Source organism: Chenopodium album, chromosome 19 (assembly GCF_948465745.1).
Source record: "Chenopodium album chromosome 19, dcCheAlbu1.1, whole genome shotgun sequence".
Lineage (NCBI taxonomy): Eukaryota > Viridiplantae > Streptophyta > Magnoliopsida > Caryophyllales > Amaranthaceae > Chenopodium > Chenopodium album.
The window spans coordinates 6756595-6783168 of NC_137852.1; the positions used below are offsets into that span (position 1 = coordinate 6756595).

Below are 26574 nucleotides of genomic sequence, written 5' to 3' on the forward strand. Positions count from 1 at the left end.
CATCAGTCCTGTCCGCCCCAACCAGCATAGCCTGCATGGATCTGGCCTAGCAGGCACTTTTAGGTTGATCGTACAATTTGCTTTCGGTATTCTTAGTAACTTTACGGCTAGACTCGTGTTAATCTTCTTAGTAACCATGAGATTATGATTATTCACCCTCAACATAATCTCGAATTGTGATTAGTATAATGTTAATGCCATAAACTTTATATGATTCTCACTTTATACAGTTTATAGTTTTTAAAATGACAGTCAAATGAAGCACATCAGTTTCTATTTACATGATATACCAATAGATTAAACGGCTGTTTCTTTAATGAATTTAAACTATTAATAATGAGGAACAATTGGAGTTTAAGAAAAAGGCAACTAGGAATAAATTAATTAATTCAAATTAATCTTAAAGTCTCCGATTAGTCATCACAAATGAAAAGGAAAGTGAATCAATTTGTTAATAATGATGAGTAAAGGTGGCAATGTTCTAGCACATTCCTTAATCTAAGATTAATATTGAGGAAACATCTGGCTTCCCAAACAGTTTTGTGGTGCAACAACAGCTAGCTAAAGTGATGAACAAAATAAAAAAATTCAAAAGACATAACTTTTAGGCGTCAGCTTTTATGTCCCAAATTAAGTGTAACATTTGACTTTATACATTGTGCGTATGTCTTTTAACATTTAATATAGAATATCTCTAAAAATATCTCGTTTGATAGTAATTTATGGTTGTTCATATATATTGATTAAAGGTCAAAATAAAAAAAAAATTTGACCATAGAAGTCAAATATTGCACTTAATTTCATATAGATCAAGATTTAATACCAAGTACTAGTAAACTTTGATTTTGTTTGAGAAAATATACCCAAAACGATAGGGATTGGTTAGAAATTGCTCAAATTAAGTTAGAAGACCGGTCAAAGTTGTAATTTACTCTTTTGAATTTTGTGGTACAGTAAGACTATAAGAGGTAAAGTTCCTACTTACTATTAAATAAAGGGTAAAGTTCCTAATTTGGTAGTCATTGACATAAATTATTCCAAGTCTTTGATTTGTCATATTACTGCTTTTATATCTAAAATTTAAAACACAAATTATATACGAGTATATCTAAAAAAAAAAATATGACAAATTTCGTAAGATCCGCCACGACCCTTAAATTCCATGAACTCGATTAGAAACGAGGGAGCAATTTATACAAAAAAGTATAGGTATTGTGATGTGTAATTATCATTTGATTCATTTCACATAGTAGTATGTAGTTTTATGATATCAACATTTTATAATTTTGATAATACATAATTAAAGATGTTGATGGCAAATTGTACATCTTGAAATATTTTTTTGAGAACCGTACATCTTGAAATATAATAGAATGTGTATTGTGTGTTATGGGACGAAAGGAGTACATATGATAATAATTAGAATAATGAAATTAATGGAATATCTTACTTGATATATGATCAATCTTTACAGTATTAATCTTTGAAAATAAACCCAAAACAAAAAATTCAAAAAGTAAGAGTATTCTCTACAAAATTTACAGATAAAAACTTAAATGCAATGTAAGTGGTAATAGATATATCAAAATCTCTATTATGTACACGGATGAAGTTCATCAATAAAGATGCAAGTAGAGCTATACACAATGAAAGATATAATTATGTGCTCAATTAATAATATTTGCTAATATAAAGATTATATTATCTTTTTTTTTTTTTACAAGCAAGCAAGCAGAGATTATAAAGATTATATTATCATTATCAATAACAATAAAATTAAAAAATATCAAAACATACTCTTTCTCACTAATAAATCTAAGTACACCCGAATGCAATTAAAAGCATTTGCTTAAATGAAATATTGACCAAAAAGTCCATGATAATTAAAATTTGACCGAGATAATTTTCCTTACCATAAAGTCACGAGAATGAAGTTACACATTAAAATATACATTTTATACGCAATGTGTTAAATACTATACAAGAGTGAAAATTATAAAATATTAGTACTTATATTATAAAATTGTATTATAAGACAATCTTATTAACATCTAACATGACTAAGATCCATAAACGTATACTCGGAAAGTCGTTAATGATAAAATATGGTCAAAGAAAATTGAATAAAGGAAAACTTTTGTATACACCCGGTTTACGATAATCTTATTGTACATCGAGCAGTATAAGGGTAACTTTTACCGAATTTTAAGGTAACTTTTTGCCCATTTTTGGGTAACTTTAAACATAATATAATTTTTATGTAAATAGACAACAAAAATAGTTTTATAATGGTAATTTAATCACATTCAATCACTTATAATTGATTTTTAGTCGTTTAAAATGTGATTTTTTACTAATAAAGCGTAGATAATTTTTATTTGTATTGAGTTACTTTTATGCATATTGGGGTAACTTTTATTCAATTCAGGGGTAACTTTTTATCACTTTAACATATCTTTATAATGGATGTACAATAATTATTGTACACCCGATTTTCTAAAAAGTTCTACAATTGATAAATAGGTTACAAAAGAAAGTCGACACACAACATTTGTGTAATGTACCGATGTGCGTATTCCCTCAATCAATGTCATCCCACAAAAGCAACCGCCTGGTCAACGCTAGTCAAAAGTACAAAAACCACTCTCTTTTTCCAGTTCCCTCTCTCTCAATTTCCTAACAATATTTGTTTTTTTTTTAAAGAGAAAAAAAACCTCACAACTAATTTCTCTTTTCAAACACGAAACTATTCTCCATAATTTCACATTTTCAGTTTTTTCTTAATTTTCTCTGTATTTTTTGCCCTTTATTTCCTCAATTTTTTCCCCTGCAATTTTTTTTTTGTTTTTTCAATGGAGGCAGAAACAAAACCCCAGATAAAAACTATCCCAGAATTAAATTCTGAAACCAAAAATAATATATCTGAATCGAATTCTGTTACTGTATCTTCATCTTCTTCAAAAGATAAATCCAATTATCCTAGTTTTTCTAAGCTTTTAGAAGGGGTTGTTATGGCGGCTAATTCTGCCATTTCTTCTGACCCTCCAGTCAAAGCGACTGACTTTCAGGTAAATCCTCTAACTCCCCTTTATTTATTTATTTTAAATTTTATTTGTTTGGTAATTTTATCCTTAATTTTTGTTTTAATAGTCATAGATTGTTATAAATATAATATGGTGTGTGTTCATGCTTTTGATTTAAACTTGGTAATTCAATTCTTTTTATTGATTTTTTGTGCTATTGTTGATGTTTGCCACTTTATTAATGACAATTTCCTATTGCCTTAAGATAATATTTTTATAGAAATTGGGTCTAGGCCGTCTAGCTAGATTTGTTAGATTTGCTCTTTGAACATGTATATGTTAGATGTATATTTACTACTATTTTAGGCTATTTTACTTGGACTTGGCTAGAATTGTCCGATACGGGTATGTGTCCAAGTGTTTTTACAACCAAATTATGAAAATCGTTGCATGGATTTGGTACAAGATGAAGTTTCCTAGTGTCATACCAACGTCCGAGTGTTAAGAGTATTCAACATAGTTTGAGACTTAGAGTAACATAGATTCTAAGAATAGACGTGTAGTGATATCTAAACTAGATTAGTATTGCTTAATTTGTTGTTTTTGTATGAGTGACTATGCTTTAGTAGTAAGACTAGTATCTTTTAGCATGAACCTTGGACTTATTTATTTCTATCCCACAATCAATCGTGTGAGAGTTTTGGGATCCTGTTATTGACTGTGTGAGAATTTTGGGCCATGAACAATGTTATATGCATCCATTGTTTCGAATTGTACTAGTGTTTGATACTGTTATGCTGGTGTGGACTTTAGGATCTTCAATTTTGGCCACAGATATGAAAAAAATAGAATTGTAAATGTCCGATTCTTTTATGCATTTGGACTTCTGGTGGATTGTGTCTTTAAGATATTCAATTGCATATGTATGCTGGCCATGGAGTATAGACTGTTCTCTTTAGAAGCATGTCAATGTTATTAATTGCCCTTTTTATCTCATTGAATATGAAATCCAAACAAAAGCATAGAAACATAAACGAAAAATTAACAAAATTTCTGGGTTACTTCGATTTGATTGTGTTCAAAAGTTGAGTGATGCACCTGAAGTTTGAAAATATCCAAGGAAAAATATGTAGCAGTAAAATTTCCTCTGAAGGATTAATCATCAGTGTTTTTTCGGGGCTAGGAGTTCTCATGTCACAGTAATATTTCTAAATAAGGCTAAACTTTATATATAGGCTGGTAAATGTTAGGATCGATAACATACTTGCATCTAGTCTTATTGTGCCAGGTCTTGGTGTCTAATGCTATGTGATTTGCTAAATTCTACCTGTATTTGGATATGTAAATACTCTAATACAAATGATAGATGGTACTTTTGGTGGTTGCATAGGATCTGCTATAGTGACTTGCTCAAAATATATACTTTTCAGTAGCATGTCTTACTGTGTATATAATAATATTGAATTTTCAGCTTACAATATGATTTCATGAGCTTTAACCTCTGTTATTAGTTTTCTCCCTGCAACTCATCAGGCTTATGATTAATTGGCAGTCATTATATAGTGATGACGGCTGACTGAGTTATTTTTGACCTTATAGTGGTATGCCCTGAAGATAATCCTACTTCTATGTATTGGTTTGTAATTATAGCATAATTCTTCCTTTTATGGATAATAGGGACAATATGGAATGTCTCATCAAGAAGCCTTGGCAAATGTTACCGCTAAAGCAGCTCAAGCTCATCCTGAGATGCAACTTCAAACTGCTGATACAAAGCCTTTGATCAAACCTTTTCCAAAGGATAAAGTCGAAGAGCCTGAGATAAAGATGATGAACTCCTCATGCAATGCAGATAATTCTCCAGATGATACTCCAAAGACACCTATATCAGATGGTTATAGCTGGAGGAAGTATGGCCAGAAGCAGGTGAAAAGTTCTGGAAGTTCTAGAAGCTATTACCGATGCACTGATCTATCTTGCTGTGCCAAAAAGAAGGTTCAGCAATTGGACATATCTGGAAAAATAATTGATGTTGTTTATAAAGGTGAACATAATCATAAACCTCCTCAAATTCTTAAGGGTTCGAGCCGTAAGAAGGATTATGCACCTCTTGCGTTGAACAAATCTAGTATACAAAGTCTCGATTCTCCTAAATCAGTTGCATGTGAGCAAGAACTAAAACAATCAGTACCTTCGAGCCATGAATGTCAGGACAGCAACCTGAAATGTGTAGCTGAAACACCATCAAGAGATGCTGAGGAGCAGCGTATTGAGACAGTTGATACTACCCCAAGGCAAGTTTTATTTTATTATAAAATTGCTATTATTTTGAGAATTTTGTCTAGGAACCCTCTTTCCTTATGCCTTTCACAAACTTACTTCTATTTCTTAATCTTAATTTAACCATCCGTCTGTGATATGACAGACCCATCGACTCCCCCCCCCCCTCTCTTAGAAAAATTCCTCTTTAAAAAGGTTAACAATGCCCTTATAGATGATTAAGCCTTACAAATAAGAGGAAACTAACATGTAGGTGGTTAAATTATGAATATCTGGTTTTAAGTATTGTGCTTTTGTGTAAATTGGCATATATGTGTGTATGTCTGTCTGTCTGCATGCCCATGTGTCTATGTGATCAAAATTCATGTGAATCTTATATACATTGATTTTTTTTTTCCTGTTACTGACAAGTTCTATATTATGTCTATTTGCTTGACCTGATTAGCCCTAAGAGCGAGCTTGCAATAGTGCCAGTAGTAGAAGAGCATAGTGCATTGAGATCTGAAACTTCTAATGAACGTGCTATGATTGATCCCATGAAAGTGCTTGATGTTGCCCCTTTGAAGAAACGAAGGTATTTCTTGTAATTTAAGCTGTCTTATAATTTCTTGAAGAATTTTTTTTTTTATAGAAGTATATTCTCAAATCTCAAGGTTACCTTGTATGTAATGTGCAGGATAAAAGAAAGGGGTAAGGCATGCTCAGAACCAGTATACAGAACTTTCAAAGATCCTAAAATTGTAACGCATGAGGCTGAGGGTGGTGGAATGCTTAATGATGGGTATCGGTGGCGCAAGTATGGGCAAAAGATGGTTAAGGGAAATCCAAATCCCAGGTATGCTGTTCTGTAATCTGTTACATTATCTCACATCCAAGCTAATATACCACGCATTGAAACATTGTCCTCAAAAGCTTTGATGTATTTTCTTCCTTGTCAATAAGACTGATGTCATTGAGAAGTGACAAACTTATTTACAATTCTTCTATTTTATAAAAGAAATGAAATTTTGAGAGCGAGTAAATAGTCAGACAGTGCTATAGGATATCAAGATTAAATATCAGATTTATCTGTTATATTTGTTGCCTGTTATTGGCTAATTTCATGATTACATTTTCTAATTTCTTAGACATTTCTGGAAACTCCCTAAACCTTTGGTAGAGAATTTTCCTATAGGATACTGGATGTTACTTGTAGTTCTTCTCATAGACCTTGACTCAGTACTCATTTGATCTCTCAAATAATCTTTTTCAGCTATAAATTTGATACTAGACTTGAGTTTATGCACTAATAATTATAGTTAACCTATAATCATAAAAAAAAAAGTTTGGTGAACTATGCCCTTTGTTACTGTGTTTTCAATGTTATTTGTGCCCCATGGATATTTATATTTGAAGAACTTTTCCACAATAGATTGTTTTGACATATATGCTTTTTCCCTTTGTTATTCATGTATCATCAATGTGAACACTAAAGTCTGAAACTTATTAGCTTCTGTTGATATTATTAAACCCAAGTGGTTGAAGGCCATAAAGCGTAATTATAATCAAGAAAGATATGTTTCTTTCACGAAGTACTGATTATGCTTCTCTCTCTCTCTGATGTAACCACATTGGAATGCATTTCAGGAGCTATTATAGGTGCTCATCTGCCGGTTGTCCTGTCCGCAAGCATGTTGAGAGGGCTACCGACAATTCAACAGCAATCATAGTAACTTATGAAGGTAAACATGACCATGATGCTCCTATTCCCAAGAGGCAATATTATGTTGCCTCACCTAATGCTATGGCTTCTGGTGCAAACATGCTGTTAGACAAAACAGAAATCAAACCTCAATCCCGTGGATCCTCTGAAGAGCGATTAGACAAAACAGAGGTTAAATCCTCTGAAGAGCAGTTGGACAAAACAGACACTAAATCTGAACCCAATGGAGCTGTTGAAGAGCAGCCCAGAGATTTGGATAATGACCTTGGAGAAGAGAAGGGTTCGGAAGCTGGTGCAGATAAAGTATTAGAGTCTGCTCGAACGCTGCTGAGCATTGGAATTGAACTTAAATCATGCTGAGAATTGTTAATCCAAACTGCGAAAATTGGCAGCTGCAAAAATTCTGACAGTGTTAACATTGTTGTACATAGTTTGGTTCATTTACAAGTTGTAACTTCTGTATTGGGCTATCTATACTTTTGATATTGAGTTACGAATTCGATAGTATTGTTACAATGTTTAAACTCATTCTACTAGGATAGAGGGAATTCTGAAAAGGAAACTCTGTTTTTGTTTTCTTTTTAATTTCTTAATAGAGAGGTACCAAGTTTTTCATCCTATTTTCTAATTATAACCGTGTTGAATTAGGGTTTGGAAAGTCTTAAGTTTATATATTTAAATGTTGTTTATTTATAGGCATAGTTTGAGTTATTATCATATTTTTTTTTCTTTTTTTTAAAAACAATAATTAGTATAACACCCTCCATATTCAATATACAAATTGTTATAATTTACTTTTTTGTAATATTTTGTTTTAATTTACTTTTTTGTAATTTTTTTTGATAAGCATTTCGGATTTATAAATATATCAGTACTTAAAAATATTAATTGTTCTGTAAAAAAAAATAAAAATAATGGTTAAATAGTGAATTAAGTTTAGGATATCTTATGTGTGTCAAAAAAAGTTTAGGATATCTTATGTGTTCAAGATTAATGGAAACACTAGCTTAATTAAGAAAAAACAAAAGTTTATTCATTCTCTGTTTTTACTGATTAGGTTAACTATACTAGACAAAACAAAACTTGTCTAAAATATGGCATGTCTAAAATATGGACATTTAACTATCTCGCAATATTCAATTATTAATTTATTAGGCAAGTTTTTTTTAAGGCAAGTTTTTTATTGTACCTTTTATGTATTTATTTATTATCTTCTGTTAAAGTTTCCTTATTGTACTTGTACTCTTTAGTACGAGGACCGGTTCATAAAACCTATTCCAAGTAAAACAACTAGAACCATCTAACAAGCTTTAGAATTCCTAATCAACAAGTATTTCTTATTAGCTTATATTTTATCTGCATTCATATTAATTTTATACATGCTTTTTATATAGTAGTACTCTATATAAAGCCTTCAACTTGCATGCCAAAAATTGAAGAATCCAACTCACAACAAATTAATGAGAGAAAAATAGAAGAATCTTTTAAAAATAAGTATGATAGCTAATAATAATTTATCAACCATGGATGTTCTAAAGGCTAAACAAACAAATACAAAGAAAACAACAAGAAACTCATCAAAAAATAGAAGAAAGAAAAACATGCATGGAGCTAAAACTCAATCATCATCATCAACTTCCATGGACTGCCTCCCTACCGAGATGATCTCCGAAGTACTTGCTCGTGTCGCGGCCTCCTCCCCGGTTGATTTATTTCGTTGTAAACTAAGGTTTGTATCATATTATATTTTCCCTTCATGCATGCAATATCTTAACTAATTAATTAACATTGTGTTATTTGAATGATAAAAGTTGCAAGAGTCTTAAAAAGATATCGGATGAAAAGGAAGTCCTACAACAAGTTTCCCTAGGAACAATTTGGGGACGTGTATGGCTTAGTGAAAAGGCGAGCACCTTCTTTACGAGGTGCCTAGAGAGCAACAACCCTGAAGCACTTTTACGTCTTGGATTTGTAATAATTCTTTACTACTCATTACTTTATGCCCAAAAAAAAAAAAAAAAAAAAAAAAACAAAAAAAAACAAAAAAAAACAAAAAAAAAACAAAAAACCAATATTGAGTTATTGTAATTTTTTGGTACATTTTTGTAGGCACAATACTTCACCCATATGGTGCAAGAAGAAGGGCTGAAAAATATGGCAAAAGCAGCCGAATTAAAAAACAAGGAGGCGGCTTACGTGTTAGGACTTATATATCTATGTAGTGGAGAAGAAGAATACACGAGAAAGGGAGTTGAATTGTTGATGAACACTGGTAAGGTAATCGGAGTGAAAGGACTCGTTGAGTGTAGGAAGAATTTACGCGATATGATGTATTCAAGTTGGATGAATAATAAGTTTATTGCCGAAAATAAGCCAAAGATTTCATGTGCCATGCGAATTGAACATGAGAAGAACCTGAGTAATTGGGATAAGAGTGATTATTATCATGAGGATGGTGAAGAAAATGTGGTTTGTGAAACTTGTAAATGTGCTAGGGAAGTTGATTTCTTTTATAAATTGATGAATGTTGTTTAGTTAGTTTGATTAGTGAATTTTAGTTAGGGCTCAAGAATATTGTAATTTTAGTTAGTGAGTTTTAGTTAGGACTCCAGAATATTGTAAATCTGCACTAGCAATCTATCATTGTGTCACGTAATTATTTAATTAGCATTGTGTCACGTAATTATTTAATTAGCATTGTGCCACGTCACCACTAACATTGCAATAATTATTATTGTTAAAATAAAATGTATAAAGAGGATCAGATTAATTGTCTTAACAATGGAGAGTTTAATCCTCTTCTTTACAACAAAATATGTTGTAAAGTAGAAATCTGGTACAACATCTAGGTTACACACTAGTTCTATTAAAAACTCATGGAAAAAAATACAGATTGATACCTATTACTATATAACTATTCAATGTTTCCACCAATCTCCAATTATAATATCTCTGCTTCAACTATTTGGATATTTAAGGGGCTACATTAATAGTTATAACATGGTCTTCTCAACTGGGCTGATTTGTGAAGCCTGCAACTTTACTTGAGAAATTGATTTCCTCTGTTAATCTTGTAGTATAAACTGTGAGTAATTTCTATCCGTCTTCTTTGAACATATTTGGAAATTCATTATTCGTATTAAGACGGAAACTCGTATTTTATAATTTCCTGAATCATACACGCACACACGAAAACCAGGCGAAAAAGAAAGGAGTTGGGAAATAAACAAACCAGAAAGTGGTAATTATTGATCTTGATAAGGATTTTGATAAACAAGACATCAATTTGAACAATTTGTGATATTCTTAGCCTCACCCGAGACAAATCCAACTGTTTCAAAACAGTCAATCATCTCTTCTTCGGGCTACTAAAGTAATTTGTTATACTCCGTACAAGAATAAAAAGAAAAGAAAAAAAATCTACGGACTCAATATCCTAAAAGTAAATATCGATGCTACAAAACTCCAAACTGGACTACAGAAGATATCATCACATATCTGGTTCTCGCAGTGATGTAGGTAGGTTAAGCTCAGGCTCGTATTCTCCGAGTGGTGAGAAAAAGCAATCCACCATATCCTTGCTTACGTCTTCAAGAGTAGGAGGATCCCACTGCAGAATTTAATATATCGGTTATAAGAAAGGGGACAGAATGTTTAACATTAAGTACAAACACTAGTAAGAATAAACATTCAGAAGCATTGATTTAGGAAGGCTTACTTTAGGAGCAAAGTCTTTGTCAACTAAGCGTGCCCTAACACCCTGTTTGAAAGAAACAAAATCGGAGAAATTTCAGAAATTTTGGTATTTCAAAACCTGCTTACGATAATAGAGGTAATTTAACAGCATATACCTCACAGAAGTCATTGGAAACTCTCTTGGATATGCAATTCACAGTTGTTCTGTATTCCCGAGCTAGACATTTGTCGATAGGTTGAAATCTCCCATCACGGATCTGAATTTGATTATAATAATAAAAAATAATAAAAAAAAAGGCAACAAATAAGAGCCATAAGAAGTAAAGATCGTTGAGGGGAGCCCAGCTAGAGATGTTACAAGAGCTTACAGATCGTAGAGTGACTTTCAAGCTCAATGGAGAGGCTTCTTTTAGTTTCTTCAGGGTAGCCTTGCACCATTCATCAGAAGATTTAGCTGCCTCCTTTTCCTGTGGAAATTGAACCATAATTCAAGGAGAATTAACAGACTATATTTTTTGCATTCATTCTGAGCAGCCAAAATTTGCTAATTACACAGAAAATCTGAAAGTATAGTCAACGAGGTTAGACAAGCAGCAGGATGAATCTAACATAAAGCCGAGTCTATATACTGAAGCAAGTGAAGTCAACCTTAGTCACACTTTGCCATTCAGAATTTCAGAGACTACAGCTAGATCTGCCAGATTAGGCACATTAATCCTTCTACTCTACAGGTCTACAGAGAATAGCATGAAATTTGCTAAAAAATTAACAGCCATGGGTGGCTACTAAAAACATAACCTTATGAAATCGTTGTTTCTTTTGGGGGCAAGTATATCAGTAGAACAGTACGTATTTTCTTTTTTTTTTTTTTTGAGGAACAAGAACAGTACGTATTTGATACTCAAGTTCTGGTTGCAAAATGGAAAAGAAATAATTCTTTAAAGACACATACTAATATATCTAAATTCTCAGCTATTTTTGTCCATATGAAAACACTTTAAAGGTTTTATGAACTCAATACCAAGGACAAAGAAACTGCACAAGAAAAAACAGGGAAATCGCAAAAGCAGAAGCTCAAGATAACCTGGTAAATTAATAAGAAACCTTAATGTCAAAAGTTTAAAATAAAAAAAAAATAAAAATAATAAAAATAAAAAAAATATAAACAAAAAAAAAACTCTTATTAATCACATATCAAAACCCCATAATATCAACAATGGTTCAAAGCCTGTACAATCACAAAGGCACATAACAATGGTTGTTCCTAGATACAAATATATAGAAGATCCTAATGACCAAAAATCATAGCTTTTCTCATGATTATGCAAGGAAGGTCATTGTAGTGAGGTAAACCATACTATGTGGTTGCTTGGTTAAATTTATTTACATGGGGATTTGATTTTCCAATGAATTAGGTGTATGTGAACTTGTTTGGTAGGCAATAACATAGGAGTGACTGAGTAAGACACTGAGACTTCTTGGGGATTCCTATTTCCCACAAAATGGAAGTGTTAACTTGCCTAGTCCCCTAGGTAGATGGTAATTCTCATGGGAATTAGAAATTCTGATGTCCAACAACATTTATTACGATATAAACATTCATGGCCATTGGAACTGTCCTAGGAAGTCATACTTCCTACAAATAACTAAACGACCACCAAGTACAAAGCCACCCACAAAAATTCCAGATTTCACCACAAAATAGTCTATCATCTTGACAAATTAGCTAAGAATTTGTTTGTCATGAGTAACTCGACATTCAATTTTCTACCAGGTTTGAAAAGCATGCAATCTACGACAAAAAATTGACTTGTTGCCTGATTAAACTAACATATTGACGCATTGCCTGACAAGTATGAGAGGTTCTGTAAGGTGCAGTTTAAATACACTAAGTTCAATGCTTTACAGTAGTCAGCAAATGAGAGCACTTTAGTTACAACAGTCAGGAAGTCCGCCAAAATTCTCCTTCATCAGGAAAAAAAGAAAAAAGAAAAAAAACAGGTGACTACCACCCCACCCTTGGAAAAGAAAAGAGCTCTGCAGAGAAGACAAATGATATCAAGAAAAGAAAGTATAAATTATTCTTACCAGAGCATCAACAATCTCCTCAACTGTATCATGGCTGAAACATCTATCAATTGTTTCAATTCTGCACGATTCAATTGTCATCAGTAAATGAAAGAAATCACAAGAGATAGCAAAATATTCTCGTAATCATTATCCAAACAGCAGAAATAAAACCTCTTTGCAAAGGTTTTTTTTTTTTTTTTTTTTTTTTTTTTTTTTTTTTTTTTTTTTAATTATTATTAAAGTTATGATGTTTAGATATATATCCCACCAAGCATAATTATGCGCCAAAACACAAAATTAACTACAACCATATGACAAATTAGCATATGATGAACTGTTTGTGTAGTTCCCTAATGGAGATGGACATGGTAGGGAAAGGCGAGAGTTTGTTTGGTTGCACTTATTTGACATAGGCAATAGAAATTCCAGGGAAATTCTTAGATTCTTGTTGTTTGGTTAACATGAAATTTGCAAAATGGGGGGATTAGAACTTCCTAGGAATTCTGAGTTCCTACATATCGGATGTTAATTACCTAACCTCCCCTTGGTCATTCATAATTCACATGAAATGCAAATTCCCTCGTGTCAACCAAACAAGTTTGGCAAATTCCTAGGAAATACATGAAGGGTGTTACTTCCTATAAACTGTATATGGCCATGGGAATTTAATTCAAATGCAACCAAACAAGCACTGTCTGGCATGGTAAGGGCATCTCATTTCCTATCTAACACAATTTAATCTGGGACATTTATAACTGCTGCCTTACAATAGCTTATCCCTCTTCAGAACCAAGGTATCAAATTCATTCATCAGTAAACGCAACTCAGCAAAATATCCCTGTGCCCTTCCCTTCAGTTTCCCGCTCATAAGGTTAGATAGTAAATAATTTATAGAATCTTTGCTTACAATTTCCAGCACTAGCTAAGTATTAGTCAAAGTATCTGCTTAATTACATAATCTTTGTATGAAAAGTGTGTCATAATCCAAATCAATCAGCAAAGGTTAAGTATGCTGTAAATTGAGGAACAGAATAGAAATAATGTTGGCACCAAGTTCACAAGCTTGGTTCTAAAGTAATATGGAGCTGCAAATGGCTAATTAAGAGTAGTCATATTGAGAAAGCAAAATAGAAGATTGGCATTACTTGTAAACAACGCTACTCTTATCTGGGTAGACAAGGTCACCATATTGAGCAAGCGAACTTTCTACCACAGATGGATCGTCTGTGAACAATTTAGCAAGGCGCTCTTCTATCAACGGAAGTCTCTGCCAGATTCATTTATTACAGAAGAATAATTAGAGTAAGCAAGTGCAAAATTTACTATCCGCATTCGTATTAATTAGCATATCAGAAATAACCAACCGCATTTAGGCAGTAATGAGTAGCAAGACCACAAGCAATCATATCAACACCATTTAGTTTATCTCCTGTCAGAGCCAGGTATTCACCTGCATCAAAGAAAGTAATCCATAGAATTAATACAAATGTGCTAAAGATTTTAAATTATTAACTCCTACAGTAATAGATAATTGTACATTAGATACACTAGGCACAAAAACCTACCTAGATAACCAGGTAGACGAGAAAGGAAAAAAGAAGCCCCAGCATCAGGATGGAAACCCAGTTGTGTCTCTGGATGAGAAAATACCTGAAAATGTTGATTTCATGTTCAATATCACTGTCTGAATAAAAATGAGCATCACATAAATTGAGCAGAGTTTAAAAACTCACAGAGCCACTCAAGTTTTTAACCAAAAGCCACTTGCAAAATGTTTCTAAGTAATGCTAAAATTGCTGATTACAATAACTTGTAACTGAACATGGAATGTCGTTCTTAGGCAGTAGAGGAGAAACAACATTTCTTGTATCTATTCTATTTGGCTAAAGGGAAGTTTAATTAGGAATGGCATTTATTTTGATATGAAAAGTTTAAATCATGCTTCAGAGAAACTTCAGAATTCCAATACTCTAAAGGGATATAGAGGCAGAGTACATATATATAGACACATAATATGCACACCTCTTGAAAGAAATGAGAACCAAATTAAATTTGTTTTGTTGAATGTTTGGTCCTATGCACTACATATCATTAAATGCACACATGATCAAAGAGGGGTAATGAAATCACACAATCACACCCCAGAAGATGATAAATATATTACACAAAGAGAAGTAATAGGACATCAAAAAGCTAAATTTCCAAGAGTAAGGGACACACTGTTCTATCAGTTGCCACTCTGAACATTCCTAATAAAGATATACCAGCACCAGCTCCCATAGTGGTTCCATCCAAGATAGCCACCTACAGATTCAAGGAAACCCAGTTAGACTCATATGGATGACAATAGGTAACAACGTTAGAAAGTATTCACTTCCGTTTTATATTCATAATCAGAATGTAATCAGCAAATGATCATAACATTCAACTTTAAAGACCACATAAGTCCAATGCAGATTATACAGCATCACTTACATGAGGCTTAACATAAGTACCCATGAGGTATACAAATCTGTACAATGTATCGAAAAAGCTCTTACACTCTTCAACTTTCCCTGCACATGATAAAATAAAACAGGAAAAAGTGACAAACATTAACAGCAATATCTATGAAAACAGTGTAGGCTGCCATCCTCCAAGCTAAGCAAAGGTAATTAACTCTAACCCACCTTCATTAATCAGCTGGTAGAGGCTAACAACATCGGCACCAGAACAAAAAGCCTTCCCATTTCCCTTTCAATATTCAAAAACAAATTCAGCATTCCATACACCTTTTAATTAAAATGTCAAAACCAAAAGTTTTTATAAAGGGCAAAACTTTCTAGCAAAATTTTAATTAGTTACCTTCATTATGATAAACCCAAGATCAGAGTTTTCTTCCCATGATTCATATAATCTCTTAAGCCTACCAGCCTATTAAAAAAATAAAGTTATAACAATTAACATAAACATTTAAAAGGTTCAGTTAATTTATTAGAACGAGAAATTAAAGTAGCATACCATAGAAGTTGAAATGGCATTGAGTGAAGAAGGTATGTTGAGAATTGCTGCCCTTGAATTTGCTCTCCCTTCAACCAAAACCTATAATTTCAACAAAATGGGAAATTGGGTGTTGCTAAATTCCGTCTAATAATTGAAGATCAAGAAAGTAAAAGCTAATTCAGAAAAAAAAGCAAGAAAATTTTCAAACAAAATGTGCAATTGGGAAATGCCTAAACTTGCCAAATAATCAAAGAACAAAGCTTGCCAACAAATAAAAAAAATTAAAATTTCAAACAAAATGGGGAATTGAGTATCGCTTAAACTCACAAAAATTCAAAGAAAAACCGAAATAATTGAAATTTTAAACAAAATGTACAATTGGGAAATGCCTAAACTTGCCAAAATATCAGAGAACAACAAGAACAAAGCATGCCAACAAATTAAAAAAATTAACATTTCAAATAAAAATTCAATGAACAACAATAAAAATTGAAAATTGAAACAAAATGTGCAATTCGAAAATGCTAAAACAACCCAAATAATCAAAGAACAGAAAAAACAAACCAAACCCACAAAAATTAAAGAGAAACAGAATCAAAAACCTGATCTTCCACACGATCATATTGAGGTAAGTAACTAGGTTGAGCTAAATAGGTTCTAAAAGGAGAGAGAAAACCAAGTTTATGAAGTGAATTTGAGGATTGTAAAACCCCTTTAAACCTCTGCATCTCTCTGTAATTGGAGGTTCGAAGAAGTCTGAAGTGTTGCGGCTTCTGTTGTTGGGTTTAGTTTAGTGGACTCTTCTCTCTCCTCTTTCCTTTTGCCTCAGTCAGCTATGCAAGAAGCCTAGAAGCGAGACTGTGAATGATTTATTGGATCGCGGCGTTTTACTATGGAGCTGGGTTAAACGCAGCGTTGGGGTTTGTTTTATTTGTATTCCAATGTTGATCCTTTGACGGCAATTCGGGTCAGCAGACCGAGTTCAGGTTTAAGTTTGGATTCAGATTTGAAATGATTTAGTTATCAACATCTTATTAAAAATAATTGAATAAAATTATTTGAAGTTTTGTAAAACTTGTGCAAAAGCTTAATGATACTCTTTAGATAGTCAAATTCGGTTGAATTTGTGTTCTACTCAAATTAGGTTATGAATTTTTTTTAATACAATAAATTCATGCCGGGTTATCTAGTTGGGTTAAAAAGTGTGAGTTTAGTCACTTAAGTGTGGATTTCAATGTACGGCCAAATCAATATTTTTGTTTTGCATTGCAATAAGCATGTCACCAATGTTGGTATAAGCCTATTATACAAAATACTCCCTCCTTTCCTTCTTGTTTGTCCAGTTCAAAATATTTTATTTAAAAATAAAAAAAAAAATTGTTCATGATCATTAAAATTTGTAGTAGTTATCTCATACGGTCATATTCCAATAAGTTAAATAATGTGGGTAAATAATAATTTATAACATTACAAATTTACGATCAATAGTGTTTAGTTTCAATTAATGTAAAAGCTTTAAATTTCTTTGAAAAATTAAGGTCAAGATTGTCAATCAGGTTCATATAATATTGTAAACTCCTTAGTTGACCGAATTATAGGATACCTAATCAATTGTCAATCTAGGATTTGAGACTTTGTTAGTAGAACAGGTATGAGTTATGGAGAAGTTGTGAAAAAGCTGGCTATCCAAACTCTGTAGACTATTCAACTGCATACATTAATACATTATATGGATCTATTTATAAAAAGCATTCAATAACAAACTGAGGGAAGTGTGAATGTTGCTTAGCTCTTATCTACTGTTTTACCGCCTTTGCTGCCACTCTTCTAAACATAGGGAAGATCATTAATCTTATTGCTTTCGATGCTTCGACTTTTGTTGAGTCTGTTGGTAAAAAACCAGAGAATTGCAGAGCTCAGAGCAAATCTTCCATTCAGATGATGCAGCTGGCAAACAAGCCACTGAATTCTAATGATGGTCGAGTGCATAGAAAACGTCTATCATACAGCGCTTGGCCAAGAAATGAGCCTTGCCTAGGCCACTGAACAAGTTACCATTGTTGGCACTTGACTGAGAAGATTGAGATGCAGTGCAGTATGTTAGGAAGGAAGAACAGGTTTCCAAATATGGGGAGAGAAACAGCTTGATTTTGTTTTACTGCCTCTACTTTCTGTCGAGGACAGGAGGTTGATTGTAATGCATGCTAATACAAAACACAGCACATAACTCAGGTAATTCATGGAGCTCAACAACTCTGCATAATTGTGACTTCGAGTTGTGTTTCTTGTAGTGACTTGGGGTCAGAATTGAGGTTGAAAAGCTCCCTCTATCGCTCTTCCCACAATATGATAAGTTTTGCAAGTTCATGCTTGGTACTTCTTCGTTCTCCAACTGCATTTATGATGTGCATAGCTAGTATATCAGCTACCATAAAATATGAGAAACAGGCGCATCAATTTGGGACAAAGGAAGTACAAATCACTCTACTTATACCGATTGATAAAATAATTTATAAATACATCCATTGACAAGCAATGTTTTCATGCATGGAAGTTTGTCACATAACTACATAAGTCACAAGTTACAAAAATCATGGTTAAACACTTTGAATTACAAGAAAATATAAGTTGAGCTTCATAATAAACAACAATTGTTTAACTAGTAGCAATATTGTAAATAAGAGGACATGTTTTATGTTGTTCATGAGTAAAACCTATTCCGTATGATATTACAATTTCATCCCCTAGATAAACACAAACTGTTTATCAAAATGATCAATGGGTGCTGGCTGCTTTCTCTTGAATTGTTGGCTTTAATGACCATACATTTGAATATGCAAAGTAAATTTGACACTAGAATATACTAGTAATTTTTACAATTATTTAGTACCTCAGTGGCTCTGCGAGTTGTCTTGTTTGTGACTTTTCCATGCTAGCTAGGAATTTGTTGTGAACCTTCAGATGTCCAAATCTTATTTGGATTTGTACCATTCATCTGTCTAACTGTAAAAAAAAAATAAAGGCAAACACTTAGTATAACTGGAATTATTTGTCCAAAAGACAATATTTTTAACTAATATACTATCTCCGTTAACTATTATTTGCAACAAATTGCACCAAAAAAAACTATTATTTGCAACAAAGGTATATTTTATATCTCACAAATAGTACCCCTTTGTTGCAAATAATAAGTTAACGGAGGTAGTATGCGGAATAAGAAGTACTTCTGTAGTTTTTGGGTTGATTTTGCTTGGGTAATAGTCCACCAGTTTGGGTTGAATAAGAAGCAAAAAAATTGTTTGGGTTGAATAAGAAGCAAAAAGTTGTTTGGGTAATACCCAAACAATTATGCTGCACCTCTGCGGTTCTGTGAGTTGACTTGGTTGTGACTTATCCATGCCAGATCGAAATTTGTTGTGAATCTTCGGATGTCAAAATATAGATTCATTTCTCGAGACACTGATTAAAAAAAAAAAAAACACACACACACACGCACAGTTAGTATAAATGGGTCAATGGGATTATTTGTCCAGAAAACAATCAATCATCATCAATTCATAATTAATCAATCAATAAATCAATAGATTAATACTAAAACAGACACTGGGAGTGACACATGTCATATTCTGGTGCTGTTTTTTCTCTCCAAAAATCCTTTTCCTTTTTAACCATTTTTTCAGTGTATTTGAATATTTGTTACAACTATAATAATATCGTCTTACCTTTCAAAAAAAAAAAAAAAATATCATTTCAAATCTATTATATTATCTTTAATTCTTTATGACATAAATATTCCTTTTTATTTGGTGTTCATAATTCTTCCATACACATTTACCTAAAATATTATTCCAATTCCTTTTTAATTATTTGCCAAATAAAGTGATATCAAATTTTACCAAAAATATATATTTTGTATTAAAATTGATTCATATTATTTTTTCAAAAAAAAAAAAAAAAATTGATTCAGACTATTGATATTAAAAAATTACTTTAAAGCATCACTTTTATTTGTTAGATATAAATTTTTTTTAATAAAAAAAAAATTAGACTTACCGTGCATGACACATAGCCTAAAATAGACACTAGAAATGACACATGTTATTTCCTTGTATCATTTCTCCCTCCAAAACCCATTTTTTAAAAATAAATATAATTCTAACTTTATTTTTTATTTATATCTTTTTAACTGACAATTTATTTATGACGATAAAATTATATTCATTTAATTTGTATATTATAATAGCAATTAAAGATAATTAGTAGTAATAATAATATTATTTACTTAAAATGATTTTTTTTTCATATCTATAACACTCAAATGGATTTAATTTATACTATGAAATAATAAAAACATCTTTACGTTATATGATATCAAATTGACTTTAACACAGAAATCTACAACTATGTCTATCATGGAATTAAAAAGCGGCTGTTCCGTTATAACGGCCACTTTGTAACGGGTTTGAGACTTACCGTTCCGCAAAAGGCTGTTATATAACGGCGTATTGAAAATCACACCCAGCTCGCCGCGACAGCCGTTATGTAACGGTTGAACGGCGTTATATAACCATTCTATAATTGTAGCGGCCGTTAAATATAGAAAAGCAATCTTCACACTGTTTGCGAAGAACAGATTGCCATATATGCCCACAAAATCAATCCATATTCAACCTAATTTTCAGATTTAAGGTTCGAAAATAAAACCCTAGATTTGTTAATTAACAACTAGATTAGCCATAAAAGGAAGAAAGATATTGGGGTTTTAAGTCGTGGGAATTAGGTGAGTTGAAAGAAGTTTTCACTCCGGTCGGATTTCTTTCCCGATGGTGGCTATATGCAGGTCCTATTTTCTCTCTCCTCCTTGGTGCGGCTGGCTTCCTTGCTTGTATTCTCTTTTCTACTCCCTCCATTCCCTAATGTTTTTTACGTTTGGAATTATGCGCGGTAATTAAGAAATTGTGTAAAGTTGAGGTATATTGGAATATTTCAATGATTGAAAGTACAAATTTATTGAAAAATACAATATTGAGCATGTGGGGTGGAGAAATTAGAGGAGAGAGAAAGTAATAATAAGTGTTAAAAAACTAATAAAATAGTATAAAAAGTACAATAGCACATGGAAAAGTAAGGACTTTTGAGTAAAAAAATTGTAAAACAAGGGTAATTTAGTCCAAAATTTATGACCAAAATAGGAAAGATACTAAATGTAAATAATAAAAAGGAACACCCTAAATGGAAACGTAAAAAACATTTAGGAACGAAGGGACTAAGGGAGTACCTTTTTACTTTTGTTATCACGTGGCCTTCTCTCAATTCTTTCTTTCTTTTTATCAGATTTTTTTATTAGCTTTTTCTTTCATTAAAATTAGTTTGGACTTTGGAATACTATATTATGCTGAGTGTAACTCTTATTTTGATTGAGTGTAGCAAAAAAATAAAGCCCAAATATTATTATTCAAATAATTTATAAATGCCATATTTCATATATTGGGCTATTTTTAAAGTAGTTATGGCATAATAGTGAATTATAAAATATAAAAAAAAAAAAAATAATTTAAAAGCTCAAAAAATGACTTATGTGAAGTTTTTGAAAAAAAATCACGAAGCGAAATCTGCAAACCGTTTTATTTGACCTTTACAAGCCGCTTCTCTTTATGGTGAAGAAAGCAAGTCCGAAGTATTATAAAAAAAAATAAATAAATAAATAAAAATAATAATAAAAATAAAACTTTTGTATACATCCGATACACAGTATTATTGTACATCGGGTAATTTTTGTTGAATTTAGGATAATTTTTACACTTTTTTGAATAACTTTTATTAATATAAAGCATAAATAACTTTTATTTATACTAGGGTGGGTAATGTAATTTCATTCAATTAAGGGTAACTTTTGATCATTTTAAAGTAACTTTGTAGTGGAGGTACAATATTTTGTTTTTAAAAATGTATATGTTATATGAAGTAGTATTAATTTATTTTCTTTTGGTTTTTCATTTTATGGGACTTTACCATTTATGCTCCCTCAAACATACAATCAATTAAAAATTTGTTTAAAGAAGGAACAAGATGAATATCATTCATAAAAAGTCTGCCATTTTACATCATAATGTTGAATGTTTAAAATTAGTTTAGAAAAGTCTGCCATTTTACATCATAAACGATACTGTAATACAAATGCATTTAAGTTCGTTTTAAATAATCTTTCGTTGACAAAAAAAATGTCCAACAACAGTTGACTATCCCATTTGAAAATTTCACAATAAACAAACACTTAATTAAAGCAGTCATCACATACAATAAAACAGAGATAGAATGTAGGGTAGAGAAACTCACAATTTAACAATGGGGATATGTTGGAGAAGGTGGCAATCTGGGCCATTCGGCTTCTTATATCTTTCTTTCAGATGTGGACAATCCAAGATAACAAGTCTCTGTAAAGAGGTGAGGCTTAGTAATGATTGTGGAAGTGACACCATTTTCGGACAATTAACAACCTTCAGCTCATGAAGCAAGGAGAGGTTGCCTATATCTTCTGGGAGTTTCTGTAAACCAAGGCCACAAATGAGTCCACCAATGGTTAGTTTCTGAAGCGTGGTTAGGCAAGCAATGCTTTGAGAGAGCTCTTCTTTATAACTATCACTGCTACCCAGGATTTCCAGTGTTCCAAGGACAGAGAGAGTATCCGCTGATACGTTTTTCAAGCTTTTGCAGCATGAAATTTCTAGATGCTGAAGGGAATTTGAAACCGTCAAACTTGTCAGTTCGTTGCAAGAGGCTATACATAATCTCTGTAGATTAGACAACCTACTGCTTAATGATAGAGAAGCTGGTATGTTGTGAATTTCATCTTTTGATGGTCTTCTCCACCCCTTTAGAGAACCCAAACCAATTAAATGCAAGAACTCTAAAGATGGGAAGTAGACATTGTGGGTTCCAAAACCACACTTTCCACTTCCATCTCCACCACCCACCCAAATGTCCTCTTCGTCTTCTATATATTCCAGCCTATCAAGAAACATAAGACTAAGTTTTTTGAGATGAGGCAGCCGACTCAAGTGAGGGAGAGCTCTGCAATTACTGCAACACTCAATACAAATGCAAACAAGCTTAGATAACCCATCTAACCATATACGTGGCATCTGAACTCCTTTGTAGCCACTAATTATAAGCAGGTTGAGATTTGGAGGCAGTTGCAAGCACATTAGCATATTATCCATTTCACCTAAATCAGGAGTAACTTCTGCTTCCTCTATGGATCCAAAATTCAAATTAAGAGTCTTCAATTGCTGATTATCCTTTAAATTTGCCCTCTCTGCTTCCCGAACAGCATCACTTCGCCACTTGCGGAATTCAATATTCAGACTCCCCATAAAAATCAAGCGTGGCAATGAATCTATACCATAGATTTTTCCGACTATAAAAATATCTAATTCTTGTAGGGATGTCATGTTCCCAAATCCTGATGGCAGATCGATCAACTTGCACCCAGCAATTTTCAAGTGCCTCAAACTGCCCAATTTACAAAAATCTCTTGGCAATTGTACAAGATTTGAGCAATACTTGAGATTCAGTGTTTGCAAGTTCTGTAATCTTGCTATGTCATCAGGAAGACATCTAATACAATCATTACATGCAAGATTAAGGTATCTTAAATGTCTCAACTTCCCTATAGAATTTGGAACCACGGCGATTTTCATATACTTTAAGTCCAAGACACGCAAAGACTGAAATTTCAAAAACATCACTTCAAGAGATGATGCGTTTATAGCACATCGATGATCGAAGCTAAATAACATCAATGATCGTATCTTCCTAGCAGCAAGTAATGACACTGGAGCTTTCCATCCATCATCTCCTGGCCTTTTTAGTTTAACACTCACATGTACAAGTCCATCAATAGATATATTGACTAAAGGCTCAACCAAATGTTTTATCTCTTCACCAGCTATATCTTGAGCCAAATCATGCACTAAATCATGCATTTTGCAGTATACATCGACCCCTTCATTAAATTCTCTCGGATCTTGAAATAAATTCCTTCCTAACAATTCCATAAAGTATTGCTCTCCGGTATCTATACTTGATGGAACAAAATATCCTTGCGCCATCCACATTTTTACCAGAAAATTCTTACTATATTCATAGTCCTTCGGGAAAATTGAACAATAAGCAAAGCATTGCTTTAATGCCGGTGGCAGGTAATCATAACTCAACTTCAACACTCGCATGATGTTATCGTCTTCCTTCACTACCTTTGCCTTGGAGAGTCGAGCATCTCTGAGTCGTCGCCAGTCTCTCTCGCTGTTTTCAGAATAGAGCAGGCTTCCAACAACCCTGATAGCAAGGGGAACATTTCCGCAGCTATCAACGATTTCCTTCCCAAGCTGTGTTAAAATAGGATTACTGTCTTCTTGTCCCAATCTAAATGCAAGTTTTTTGAAAAGATTCCAGGACTCGTCTTTAGCTAGAAGTCCTAGGTTGTAGACTTTTGTTGTCCCAACAGCTTTTGCGACATTGGCAGAGCGTGTTGTTACAATAACTCTACTCCCAGTTGCACCGCATTCTAGTAACATAAGGAGATCCAACCAACTATCCCGACTTTCATCCCATATGTCATCTAAGACAAGAAGATACTTCTTATCTTTGATAGATTCTTGGATGCCTGATTTAATCTGACCAACTAAGAGTCTATCAGAATCTTTATCACCGGTGAAGGATTGGTAAACTCGCCTCATCACAGTATTTTGATCACCTACCTCAGGTACACAGACCCATTTTCTAAGATCAAAATGTTTCATAACAATCTCATCATTATAAACCAGCTGAGCAAGAGCTGTTTTTCCGAGACCCCCAAACCCGACAATTGGAATCACAGTAATCCTTTTCCCATCATCAAATTTGGGATCAAAAAGCATCTCAATAATATTGTTTTTATCATTTTCCCTACCAATGACATCTTCTACTTTCACAAAAGATCCTGTCTGCCTATTGCTTATTAAACGCTCCATTGGCAATGGCAGTCCTACTACAAGATTAGCACTCAAGTTCAAGCCATCCATATTGGACTTGATTTCATCGAGTTCTTTCCTAATAGACTTGATCTCATGAGCTAATTTTCTATTATTCAAAAAGGGACTAGACTTTGAGAATAAGACGCCTACCTTTGCCAGCGTGCTCCTCTCAACCCGCGGATTCTGGCGATCCAGAGTGAGGACATGATCAAACAAGTCATCAGCTCGGTACAGCACTTGCTTCAGCTTCCGAAGCCAGAGCCTGATCAGCTCACTATTCTCTCCTTCTTGGCGCCTCTCAGCATCACGAACTCGAGCCTGGATAAAAGTCATGGTATTCTCAAGCTTCTTCAGTTCATCTCGAGCACCCCAACAGGAAACAGCCTCTTTAAAGGCAGATTTGGCCAAGGATTCCAAGGCTTTTGCAGCTAAATTGGAAATAACTCCATCCGCCATTTTCGTGTTGTTGATTGTTTCACTCACTTTTTCTCTCCCTTTTTTGTAACTTTTTATGGACTATGGACTTGAGTTTGTTGTGTAAACTTGAGTACTCAGACTGCTCACTAGTGAAAGTAGGGTGACACCAACCCTCAGTATAACAGCCATTTAAAATTGTCTAGTGGTTTGATCTTCACAACGGTAACTGTGAAGAGAGTGCCAGACATGTACCATGTGCATGAAATAAAATAACAATATTCATCTAACAAATTGACAAAACATCTGCATAAAAGATGGTGCTGAGCTACAACAAACAAAGAGAAATTATGTACTTTTTAATCTTGAAAAACCAAGTTTTATCAAAATTAATTCATCCACCAACAAAAGACCTTAAAAGTCTTAAGTCTTAGTCTTAATAATACGGTATCAAACTATCAATTATACTAGACTCGTTTGGTTGAACATGGAAAATGCAAATTCCTTGAAAATTTATATTACAATATTATTGGAATTCCTAGGAAATACTAAATCATGTTTGGTTAATCCTGAGAAGTTCAACTTAAAGTGTCCACGGGTAATTAAATACCCGGATTATGCGGGAAGTGAAAATTCATGTGAATTTCTAAGTTCATGTGAATTTGTCAACTAAACCTCCAAAGAAAACGACACATTAAAAGTCTTAAGTCAATCGTAATCTCTTATCCCTATCACTCGTACCAAACGTCCCACAACACAATAACATATTACGAGTAATACATACAAATATCAAGAATATGAGGACAAAGGTAAAATTTAAAAGTACCAGAGTTATGATCAGCTGCATTTTCCAACAAACGGGAACTTGAATCACGTACAATAATCCTTCAATTGATCAGCCCTCGTACATTTCCTCTTCATTTTTGAATTTTAAGGTGCCACAAAAAAAACTCGTAAACATTCCTTTAACACTGTAGAAAATGAATTCCTGAAACAAAATTGCCCAAAGTGGGTTAGGGTTAGCTTGCAATTATCAATCATTTACTCACCAAACGCCAACCCAATTAAAACCCTAATATTTTTTCAGGGATACCACTGATTTAGTCCCAACGTAATTGTGGAAACAATTTGAACTATAAAACTAATCAAAAGTTGAATTTGAGTTTGAATTATAGACGAGTCTGAGAACAAATTTCTGATTCCAGTTTGGAAGTTTGGGGAAGAACAACAGAGAAAGGAGGGAAATTGGGGAAAGTTGGTTGATTTGGTTGTTTTTCTTTTCGTTTTGTTTTGGTAGTGACTTTTTTTTTGTTTTTTTTCGGCAGTGATTTTGTGAAATTGTTGTTAAGAGTAATTAATTTAGGGCCTGTTCACATTTACTTAATTTCAGTTC

The 26574-nt window shown here is 33.0% G+C and overlaps 4 protein-coding genes across 4 annotated transcripts; 2 read left to right on the forward strand and 2 right to left on the reverse strand.

The window, feature by feature from the left end:
* Positions 1-2672: 2672 nt before the first annotated feature.
* On the forward strand, positions 2673-7633 carry LOC145594832 (putative WRKY transcription factor 32). Its single transcript, XM_081651172.1, has 5 exons — positions 2673-3068; positions 4701-5317; positions 5749-5877; positions 5980-6138; positions 6930-7633. Exons 1-5 carry the CDS (start codon positions 2853-2855, stop codon positions 7363-7365), a joined length of 1557 nt encoding a protein of 518 aa, XP_081507298.1. The 5' UTR covers positions 2673-2852; the 3' UTR covers positions 7366-7633.
* A 973-nt stretch (positions 7634-8606) lies between these two features.
* LOC145593907 (putative F-box protein At1g67623) lies at positions 8607-9540 on the forward strand. The gene is made up of 3 exons (XM_081650266.1): positions 8607-8734; positions 8817-8976; positions 9115-9540. Exons 1-3 carry the CDS (start codon positions 8607-8609, stop codon positions 9538-9540), a joined length of 714 nt encoding a protein of 237 aa, XP_081506392.1.
* Positions 9541-10238: 698 nt separating this feature from the next.
* On the reverse strand, positions 10239-16553 carry LOC145594581 (small ribosomal subunit protein mS47-like). Its single transcript, XM_081650901.1, has 14 exons — positions 16356-16553; positions 15772-15852; positions 15616-15684; positions 15441-15504; positions 15247-15326; positions 14992-15075; positions 14337-14421; positions 14136-14221; positions 13917-14038; positions 12790-12850; positions 11070-11168; positions 10857-10958; positions 10724-10765; positions 10239-10615 (listed from the first exon to the last, which is right to left on the reverse strand). The coding sequence occupies exons 1-14, from the start codon at positions 16479-16481 to the stop codon at positions 10496-10498; spliced, it is 1221 nt and encodes a 406-aa protein (XP_081507027.1). The 5' UTR covers positions 16482-16553; the 3' UTR covers positions 10239-10495.
* Positions 16554-19139: 2586 nt separating this feature from the next.
* On the reverse strand, positions 19140-26358 carry LOC145593908 (putative disease resistance protein RGA1). Its single transcript, XM_081650267.1, has 2 exons — positions 22090-26358; positions 19140-19212 (listed from the first exon to the last, which is right to left on the reverse strand). Exons 1-2 carry the CDS (start codon positions 25221-25223, stop codon positions 19185-19187), a joined length of 3162 nt encoding a protein of 1053 aa, XP_081506393.1. The 5' UTR covers positions 25224-26358; the 3' UTR covers positions 19140-19184.
* Positions 26359-26574: the final 216 nt, after the last annotated feature.